The sequence below is a fragment of the Etheostoma cragini genome, chromosome 5 (assembly GCF_013103735.1).
Source record: "Etheostoma cragini isolate CJK2018 chromosome 5, CSU_Ecrag_1.0, whole genome shotgun sequence".
NCBI lineage: Eukaryota > Metazoa > Chordata > Actinopteri > Perciformes > Percidae > Etheostoma > Etheostoma cragini.
This window is the reverse complement of record NC_048411.1, coordinates 6,598,566-6,609,766: the sequence shown is the minus strand read 5'-3', so window position 1 is coordinate 6,609,766 and position 11,201 is coordinate 6,598,566. Positions and strand designations below refer to the sequence as shown.

General features: G+C 40.7%; 1 protein-coding gene across 1 annotated transcript in view; it reads left to right on the top strand.

The window, feature by feature from the left end:
- Window positions 1-11,201, top strand: part of loxl2b (lysyl oxidase-like 2b) — a 54,746-nt gene that overhangs the window by 20,341 nt on the left and 23,204 nt on the right. The window contains exons 4-6 of the mRNA XM_034871891.1: window positions 269-480; window positions 5,876-6,092; window positions 10,062-10,245. Coding sequence (XP_034727782.1) covers window positions 269-480; window positions 5,876-6,092; window positions 10,062-10,245 — 613 coding nt within the window. The remainder of the gene's footprint in view (window positions 1-268; window positions 481-5,875; window positions 6,093-10,061; window positions 10,246-11,201) is intronic.

Below are 11,201 nucleotides of genomic sequence, written 5' to 3'. Positions count from 1 at the left end.
CCGAAAAACTTAAGTGTGACAAACATGCAAAGGAACAGGAAATGAGGAAGGGGGCAAACACTTTTTCACACCACTGTATGTCCATTATACTGAAGTGGACCAAAATGTGTTCGGAAATGAATTATACATAAACGTACATTCTTTCTTTGACAATTGGCAAGTCATTAAGATAAACAGGCATAATTTGTTGCTAGAAAATTTGCTGAAAATATGCTAGAAAATAAGTTTCTTGACAAATCTGCACATTTCTCTATTTCTTTCTCCGTAGAACCTTGATATTCAAGTTGAGGACGTGCGCATACGAGCCATCCTGTCGTCGTACCGTAAGCGAATCCCGGTAACAGAGGGCTATGTGGAGGTCAAGGATGGCGGTAAATGGAAGCAGATCTGTAACACTGAGTGGACCCAGCTTGACAGCAGAGTCATCTGTGGCATGTTTGGCTTCCCTGGGGAGAGGAAGTACAATGCCAGAGTCTACAAGTGAGTATTTCACTACTGTTTGTGTGGTCATGAGTATCTCAAAGAGCAGAGAAGGATTTAGCGTTTGATTCAAAAATGGCCACAGAAATGGATGGTGTTCTGAGGTATTTTGCAAAAATCTGGCCCATCAATTGAATGCTGTAAGTCAGTGGTTGTTTTCAGATGAGCTCTGAGTAGCCAGTTTACTTCGTTTAATTATATTTATAGAGAAATAAAAGTATATTAATCCTCCTTTCAGTTTTCAGCACCAACTTCTAAGCGGGAAAATATCTGTCTCTTCAGCTGCTAAATGCTCTCCTATGTTTACTAGCTAGTCGCTTACTTTGTGTGTGTCCTGTTTGGTGTTCAGCAGGTGGTGTACAGTGGGTTTATGTCAATGTCAAATTTTATTTCTATAGCACATTTAAAAACAACAGCAGTTGACCAAAGTGCTGAACAGGGTCAATGTCAAATACATAAATAACAAGAGTAAAAAAACACTCCAGCCAAAATACATCATGGGGGAAACAAACAACAACACTTTAAAACTTCATAATCCAGGTTAACGAGGGTTAAAAGCTGCAGCAAACAGGTGAGTCTTAAGCAGTGATTTAAACGTTTGTAGAGTCTGTGCAGCTTTAATATGCCTGGGTTGGTTGTTCCATAAGGTGGGGGCACCCACTGCAAAGGCTCTATCGCCCTTATTTTTTAACCTTGATCTAGGGACGTCCAATAGAAGCTGATTTGACGACCTCAGCGTTCTGATTGGAGAATGGTGGCATAAAAGATCAGCCAGGTAAGATGGCGCTAAACCATTTAAGGCCTTAAAAACAAGCAATAAAATCTTAAAATCTATCCTGTAACGGACAGGTAGCCAGTGGAGGGAGGCCAGGACTGGCGTTATGTGTTCATGTTTCTTTGTTTTAGTTAAAAGGTGAGCAGCTGCGTTTTGGACTAGCTGGAGCCGATTTAAAGATTTCTGGTTCAGACCCATATATAAAGAATTACAATAATCCAGCCGAGCAGTGATAAAAGCATGAATGACTTTTTCAAGGTCTTTTGAAGGAAGATAGGCCTTTATTTTGGCTATAAGTCTTAACTGGAAGAAACTGGTTTTGACAACTGCACTGATTTGTTTGCTAAAAGTAAAGGAGGTATCAAAAATAACACCAAGATTTTTCCTAGTGGATCGATTTTGGGAGGCTGAAGGGCCCAAACTGCCAAAAGGGTCACCCAGAGCATCCGAACGTCCAAACGTGATGATTTCAGTTTTGTTTTCGTTTAGAGTGAGGAAGTTTAACTCCATCCAGGTTTTTACCTCCTTTAAGCAGTCAAACAATGGTTGCACATAGTCTTTGGTTATAGATTTCATTGGCAAGTAGATTTGGACATCATCAGCAAAACAATGATAAGAGATGTTATGTTTCTGAAAAATGGAACCCAGTGGCCGCATGTACAGTGAAAAGAGGATAAGGCTCAGAATAGAGCCTTGAGGGACCCCGCAGGTAAGAGGACCAGATGTTGAAGAGTGTTCAGCTAAATGAACAGAGAAGCTCCTATCAGTCAAGTATGACTGGAACCATTTCAAGACAGTACCTTTGATACCTACACAGTGTTCAAGGCGAGATAAAAGGATTGTGTGATCCACAGTATCAAAGGCGGCAGTCAGGTCTAAAAGCACCAGCACAGCAGAGTTGCCTGAATCCACTGTTAAAAGGAGATCATTAAAAACCCTTAAAAGTGCTGTTTCTGTACTATGCTGTGGTTTAAAGCCAGATTGGAACTTCTCCTGGATGCCATGGTTATTGAGGAATGTTTGTAATTGGTTCAAGACTATTCTCTCCAGCACTTTCGAGAGAAAAGGTAGTTTGGAAATAGGCCTGTAGTTAGAGAGAACGTCAGGATCCAAATCGGATTTTTTGATAAGAGGCTGCACTACAGCATGTTTAAAGGCAGCTGGGACACAACCTGTACTCAGACATGTGTTTACTAAAATAAGAATGCTGGACCCGATAGTATTAAAAACGTCCTTTAATTTTTTTTTTTTAATCAGAGGTTTTGGGTTAAAACAGCCTGATTTGGCTTGAAAACAGGTTGCTTTTGCTTTTAGATAAGTGCAGCTTAAAGAATGTACACGGTGTACATTCTTTACACTACACTAAATCACTGTTGCAGCATAATAACTAAACAAAAAAAGTTCTTAAACTAGATTTTGGCTTGGGATCCCACTATAACAAATTAGGGATCGACCGATATGGATTCTTTAGTGCCGATGCCAAAACTGATTTATTTTATTTTTTCATCAGCCTTAGCCGATGACTGATACGGGCCGCTGATTTTCTTGAGATGATATTTTGAGCCGATACTGCTTTTGCTCCCTCGATTTACATCTGTTAGAATAACACTCCACAAGTCTGAACAAAACAGGTGATTCTTGAATTTAACTTTACTAGTAGCCACTTTTAGCAAGTAAGCTAGGAAGACACAACATGATTTGAACAACATAACTTTGGAGTTACTGGGGGATGCATAGTGGATCTCCTCTTTTAGCGGAGGCTAGCTTCCTTTCCACACCTCTAGCCCATTGCGCTACGCTAACATGACAATATCAAGTATCACATCTTCGGTAAGACTGCTAACAGCCTAGCTCCAAAATGTTTTCATAGTGGGACCATACTTAAATTACTTAAATTACTTACTTAAATTAATTCAATTGCTGAACTTTGCAGTTAAATTTAATTGTATTTATAGTATCAATTCATAATAAGAGTTATCTAAAGACACTTTACTTTAGATTAGGTCAGGACCACACTCTGTAATATAAAAACAACAATCCCAGTAATTCCCCCAAGAGCATGCCTTCAGTGTGACAGTGGCAAGAAAAAAGTAAATTTTAAGGAGAAACCTCGGAAAACTTCTGGACGACAAAAAACATGAGGACTTCGGGGAATAAGCTCCCCAGAGCTAAGTTAGAAACAAGCATTTCTGGGTCATTGATGCACACAGAGACAGAGAGAGGAGAGAGGGGCTCAGTGTGTCAAAGGAAGTTCCCCAGCAGTCTAAAACTATAACGGCATAATTAAGACCTGGTGCAAGGCAAACCTAAGCCAGTTCTATAAGTGTTGGTAGATGAATATGTTGACTATGATGAGAATCACTCAGTACTGAAACCAAAACACTGCTCTACCCTTGTCCTTAGTATGGGTCAAGTTTTAAAGCACTGCTACACTTCCAATATGGAATTATGTGCAGTAATTTGTCAAACTTTCCATGCCTGGTAAATATACCAGTCTTCCACAATCCATGTCCCAAGTTTGCAACCAGGACTTTCTGTTATAGATCTGAAGTCACCAAGCCAAGCTGGCTAAAGTGGTGTCACTAAAGCACCTTCAGAGCCACAGAAGACATTACACAACTGTGTTAACATGCTGTTTTTTAAAGCCCACATTGGTGTGTCTTTTCATAAATTAATAAGTAGAACGCCACTAAAATTTGTAGACATTCAAGTAGGGCTGTACCATTAATCGCATTTTAATCACAATCCCGATTTTGGCTTCCCACTATCAAATTTGCGTGATTGAGCAATATTTTGAATGCGTCATTTTATAGAACGCTCAGTTTCTTTTGCAAAGCCAATCTACCGCTCCGTAAACCACTGTCTGATCATGAGCCAGTCAGAGTTGTTCCCTGCACCGCGCAGCTTAGTTTTCAAAAGATAGCAGTTGGTTAATCATCGGTCTCAAAGTTTACCAGTTTACCAGTAAACACAACATTTTTTCCCGTCTGTTGTTTTTCAGACAACTGCAGTGACCAGTGCTAGTCATTGCTAGTTAGTGTCTGTTAGCTCACAGTGGTCTAGGGCGCGAGTAATATTTTTCGTATTCATATTGGTTGTACCGGTGCACATAATGTCCTCGCATCCGCTGCAATGTTGTTTAAATCAATATGGTTTAATTTTGGGTTACATGACCAATTTCTTCTGTAAACAACATTGATCAAAATAATCGTGATTATCATTTTGTCCGTAATTGTGCAGCCCTACATTCAAGGTCTGTAGTACTGTACAAGTATTGAAAAACAACTTTAGTATAAATGTATTACCATATTTAAAGCTACGTTATGAGATATTGGTGAAGAGTCAAGCTTCACAGCCTCAGGACGGCCAGTTTATTCAATCATCGCTGTGTTTGAACAGTACTGATATGCATCACAGCTGTTTTTAAATTGCATTGAGGAGATAGCAGTGCCAATCCTCCGGCTGAGACATAGAACATTACTTTGGATAGCTTCCAGCCTGCAGTTTCTCTCTCGCCAGCTCCCAAATGAAAACAAATACTGCTTGTCCAATTTGAATTTATTGTTTCACGTACACCTCAGACATGAGACACTGCTAATGATGCTTATTAAAAACAGAATATAGGCTCAGTAATAAATCGGGAGGAAGAGATTAGCAACCCAGCAGGTTTGTTTAATTTAATACAGGACTCTTAGCAAACTTTTACTTTTGTCAAGATAAAATTTGTCAAGTTAATTAAATTCTATTTTCTCATCCGCTCACAAATTTCAGGGTACTTGCATGACATGAAAAAGAAATATATTAAAGTGAATTGAGAAAATATTGCAAACATAACTGCTAAGGCATTAGCAAAACAGTTGCTTATTCACACCTGCGCCCACAGGCAGACTCCTCTTTAGCTCTGTTTTTGGTCCCAACCAACTCCTAAAGGAATACCTGTTTTACTAGTGATTAAATGCTCCGCATTGTTCACAAACTAGTTTTTATTGCTAAAACAACTGCAATCTGGGGCGACCTCTAGCTCACCCAGTAAGAGCGTGCGCCCGTGTAAGCAGAGGCCTTTTGGAGCGGCCAGAATCGAACCCAGGCCTTGGAGCGGATTGGGTTCGAATCCGACCTGGGACCCTTTGCTTGTCATCCCCCATCTCTCTCCCACCTTTCCTGTCTCTCACTGTCACTCTGAAATAAGGGGAAAAGCCCCCAAAAAATTATCTTAAGAAATAAAAACTATATGCTACAGCTAAAACGAGTATGAGTTGGACTACACTAAACCCACCATTGCTTAAGGGGCTTTTGGAAAAGCACTTTACATATAAAATATATTTATATATTTTTTCTTATGTTATTATGAAGTTGCAAGCTCTGAAATCAAAACAATTAGCTCAAAGATAGTTACCAAAGCCTGGTGATAATTTGCTGTGGATTCATTACTAGTAGCAACATCTCACTCACTGCATTTGACCAATTGTTTTTTTGAAAGTATTGATGAGTGCAGTTTTAACTTTTTTCTTTTTCCAATGGTTCTTGGCTAATTTTGAAAAACAAATAAAACCTACTTTTGTTTGATATACCTAAATACTTTATTAATCTCCTTTCCTTCTCTTGTCCCCATCTGTCCAGGATGTTTGCTAGCCGGAGAAAGTCCACATACTGGGACTATGCTGTTAATTGCACTGGCAATGAAGCCCATCTTTCCAGCTGTAAACTGGGCCAGGCTTCATCAATGAAATTGAATGGGACCTGTGCTGGAGGGTTGCCTGTGGTGGTGAGCTGTGTGCCTGGTAGAGACTTTGCCCCAACCTCCATGACGGGATTCAGGAAGGCCTTCAGACAAGAGGTAAAGTCTATTCTAATGTGAATCTTAAATAAACGCACCCAGCTATTGCTACGTTGTTGTTTACCACAACTAATAATGTTGCAGATGTACTCCAGTGATTAAGACTGGGTCTTATCTCAGACATGAAAAATAATTGAACTTTCAGTACCCCCATTTCAGAAAAATAATTGCCACTGTGACAGTACGTTCTTACAGTCTTCTGTCAATTGCAAATGAGATATGTCTGATGTATGTGGATGGGGTCAGTCAACCAAAATGGTTAAGAAAGCTGATGTTAGAAATAACTGCACCGGTTCAATTCAGTTCACTGGCTCTAATGTAGAGGGAGGGCAAGTCAATGTTTTGTTTTAAAATCTGAAGCTGAAACCAGAAGAGTGGAGAATGGCATAGCAGCAGATTAATGTTCATTTCTTTGAAATGACTTGTTCAGCAGTCATACAGTAAGTGGGTGTGAACCGGGTGTATTTGTGCAAAATAGTTACATTTACATATGCATGACGCTCAAAAAGGATTTGACCAAAACAGTGTATGACCTAAAATGTCGAGAGGCATTTTGATTTTGTCATACAGAAACCTTTTCTTGGCACAAACGTTTAGTAAGTTGCTGCTTGACTCCCTACTGGCTCCACAGGTTCTCTTCCTGATGCTAACCTTTGACCTGCCCAGTGGGTAAAATGGACTTTGTCTTACTCACACGTTTAGCAGATTAAAATAGGCTTTATTTGTCTCAAGGTTTTAGGGAATACATAACTCCCTCAGTGTGTAAACAACCACGACAACTTTCAAATCAAGCCAAGACATACTAACAATATTTGCAGCCCCTGCTAAGCTGACATGCATTTCTGTCTGTGTGACTCCATCCACATCAATGTGAGGTTTGAGCTTGTCTGCTCTCTGTCACGTTCCCCAGCTGAGTGCCGGGCTGGGAGCGGCATGCAAGACACCACACTGCAAGTCTGAGTCAACAAGTCTGATTCAAGGGATTTTATCCTAACACCCAATGTTTACTATTCTGAAAAAAGAAAGCTGACACCTCCAGTCTAATACAACTATCTGCTAGCTGGTGTGAAAGTACATTGAGGGCTTTAATAATAATAAAAATAATAATAATAATAATAATAATAATGTATCCTTTATTAGTCCCACAAGAGGAAATTACAATTTACACTCTGTTGTTATTATACACATATTACACACAGGCCTGAATTACACACACATGCTCAGTACCTATACATGCACTAAATGGAGAGATGTCAGAGTAAGGGGGCTGCCCATGGAAAGGCGCCCCGAGCAGTTGGGGGTTCAGTTCCTTGCTCAAGAGCACATTGGCAGTGCCCAGGAGGTAAACTGGCATCTCTCCAGCTAACAGTCCACCACCATACTTTGGTCCGTATGTGGACTTGAACTTTGACTTACACGTTGATACACACTGGTGATTCCAGGACTTTTAAAATGTGGTGGCATGGGGGGGAATAGGATAGAACAACGTATTGTTATTATGCTAAATAAAACATCACGTGCAATATCATATTCATTATTAATTTCAGGTGTTTTCATTTTAAAGGAACAAGCCTATTGGGACTTTACCTTATTCACTGTATCCCACCCGGGACAGATTGAAGAAAGAACTAGAAAACCTTGTCTTAGTGGTTTACTAAATATTTATTTAAATGTGAGTATTTAATATACAGTCAGTCCTCCTCGACCATGTCAAAGACAACCTCAGTGTGGCAGCATTTTAGAGAAGTGTAGCCCGAGAACAACTGCAATAGTAGTGAACACCCTGTTCATGTAGTAATACTGTTAACAATATTAGCATTGTTACATTGGGTAGTCCTTTGAAAACGTAACAAAATGTAACACTTACCGTAGCTGTAGGTAGGGGATCCACTTTGTCCGGTCTGTACTATCGATGGGATGGCCGCTGGTTTCATAGTCCGTGTGGCTAATTCCGTTTTTTCATAATAATCATCATCAGGGACATGTTCTAAGCAAACATCATGGTGTTTGAAGGTAGCTACAGGTGTAGCCAGCCATATCCAGAGCAAGTATAGCCATAGATTCAGCGGCCAGTGTTTTTGGTTGGAATTTTATGAAACTTCATAGCATTACCCGGTCTCCCCTGTTTATTGTTGCAGCTCTTTACAATACAGCTGACACCTATGATTTTAACTATGATTTTACTATCTAGTAATTGACTCTATTACTTCAACTCTGAGCAAACTCCAGGCGAACTCTCTGCTCCATGAACTGGCTTCTCAGGTGCTGCGAGCAAATTCCCCCGCCCAAATTAGCAGAAGTAGCAGTGCTTCGCCTTTCTGAGAATATACTTCCCAGTTAGTTTGCAGGTTACAGTATGGCTGTGTCTCATGTGACCTTGATAATTGTACACCCTGTGACTATACAAATCACAACATGAAAATAAGAACATGTTGGCATTATTTTGTCACTTATTGGGAACTGTAGTGAGTTGGAACCAGTTACCTGCAGGATCTTTGCTAGGCTAAGCTAATGCTGGGGTCGTCAGACAGAGTTACAGCATACACAGAGATGAGAAAGGAATGTATCGATTTGTCTAACTCTGGGGTGAATAAGCTAAAGTCCCAATAAGTCGGCGTGTTCCTTTAAACAATGAACCATCAGGGCGTGAAGCGGTATTCCAGCCTCCAGGGGGTGTTGTTGCAGCACGCTGGAGCCGTCAGGGAGGGTTGGAAGATGTCTTTCCTCGTCAGTATTGAGGCGGTCCAGACTACGAAAAGTTGGCTTGATGGATCTCTCCATTGACTAAATTTCAGCTTCAATTTGTTGTGATAAATCCGTGATTGAATGGCTATTTACTTTTTTTTGTACCAATCAGCAACCTTTATCTTGTTAGCCTGCAGCCATCTTTGATTTGGGCAATTGACTTTGACTGACAGCTTTGTTGATCAGTCAACGAAGTAATGTGCTCAAAGAGTTTGCACAGCGAATAGAGAGCCCTTACAGGAAGGCCATTACTATGTCTTTGTTTGTGTATTGGGATAATACAGAGGCCTGGCAGGTTGAAATGAGAGTGATTTGGCTTACTGATGTCAAATAGCAGAAGACACCATCCTGAACCATCCCTTAGTTACACTGCTCTAGGCCTAGACTGCTGGGGAACTTCCCATTATGCACTGAGCACATCTCTTTTCCTCCTTTCTCCATCTGTATGCAACCATTCCATTAATGCATGTTACTTACTCAACTTCTTCCCTTTCCCGGAGTCTTCTGCTCTCTCGTCCCCGGAGTCTTGTGCTCTCTTGCCCCTCCCCTCTCTCCTCCTATCGCTTCCTGCAGGTGTTTCTGGCTTTGGATCTGTGGTTGGAGTCACCTGCTGCCTCCATGTTCCTGCTCGACACCCTCTGCTGCAATTTTCCATGTCTATCTCTGTCTGTCTTTCTGTCTGTGTCTCTGTCTCTCTCTCTCTCTCTCTCTCTCTCTGTCTCTTTCTTTCACACCCAACCGGTCGAGGCAGATGACCACCCACCCTGAGCCGTGGTTCTGCTCGAGGTTTCTGCCTCTCCAGGGAGTTTTTCCTTGCCTCTGTCGCCTAGTGATTGCTCTTGGTGGGAACTGTTGGGTTTCTGTAAATAACATCAAAGAGTATGGTCTAGTCTAGTTATTTAACAAGTTATAAATTCATGTGACCTCCCTGCAGCATGCACATCCTGATAGCCCAGGTTCTTCTGAAAGAAATGATAAATAACTTGATTGTGCATAACAGGGTTGAGGATATACAAGCATCGTTACACAAGCAAACAAAAGATGTGAAAAAAGGGCTTAGACCTCTGAGGGTTAATTGCGTGTTGTATAAGCATGAAGCAATCTGCTGCCTCAGCCTTCTCAGCACAGACAAGGAAAAAAAGAGTCCATGATTTTTGAAAGAACCAGAATGCATAAAATGTGGTTTTAAGTATGTGGTTTAAGAATCAGAATTTTTCTTTTCAGCAACCTTTGGTTCGTCTTCGTGGTGGGGCCATTGTGGGCGAAGGCCGAGTGGAGGTGTTGAAAAATGGAGAGTGGGGCACCATATGTGATGATAACTGGAACCTGCTGTCTGCCACCGTGGTGTGTCGAGAGCTGGGCTTCGGTACGGCCATAGAGGCCCTGTCTGGGGGCCGCCTGGGACAAGGTATACAAGTTTTACATTTTTACTGTTACATGTGTAAGAAAAGTTAACTGACAGTATTTCCGTCTGCTCCCCGCTGCATATTAACTCTGGAAGCCAAACATAAGGAAATGGCAACAAAAGGAAACTTGATTTTTATGGGCTTTTTGATTAAAACTATGTAATTAAGCCTAATCTAAACAAGAGTTCTGCTATCTCCTTCCTCCAACACCTTATTTGTCTGAGCAGAAACAGCCTGGGCTAAGTAAGTACAGTGTATATCTGAAACAGTCCCATGCCAACGAGCTCAAAATTACTTTATTGTTGGATAAACTGTGCATGTATTTTTCCAACATGGCACGGGACAAAAGGTTATGACTGTGTAGCAAAACCACATATCCCAAACATTTCAGGCAGTAATTCTGTCCTTCACTTTCCTCCTCATATCACTCCTGTGTGCCACTGAGCAAAATATCATGAACTCACTGACTATATGGTAAAAGTGATTTACCGGTAACTCAAGATTAGTTACAGTGTGCAAGATTGTGAAATCATGAAATCGGATATCTTTCTGTAAGGATATATGAAAATTCCTGTGTATTCAATTTAGAAGTTACTTTACTGAGTTAGGACAGAGCCAGTGGTGAATGGTGTCTGTACTCAAATGTAAACCTCTAACCCATTACTTTCTGTTCAGATCCTGGGCAATGAAATGTGGCTTGCCATTTGGATTAGTAGAGTATGTAGATAGTACTCCATCTATATACTAAATGTGTTTTTACATTAAAGCTGCATTGTTTTGTGATGGCCATAGTGTAGCTGTAAACACAACGTTCACATTACAACATTACATAGTTGTTATGGTTATGTATTAGCAGCCTGTTGCATCAATTCAGTTTGTCTATTGACAACTGTAATTGCAATGTTCTCTCTCATTTTAGCTCGGTTTTGGTCTTCACCAACTCCTATGGGAAATAGCT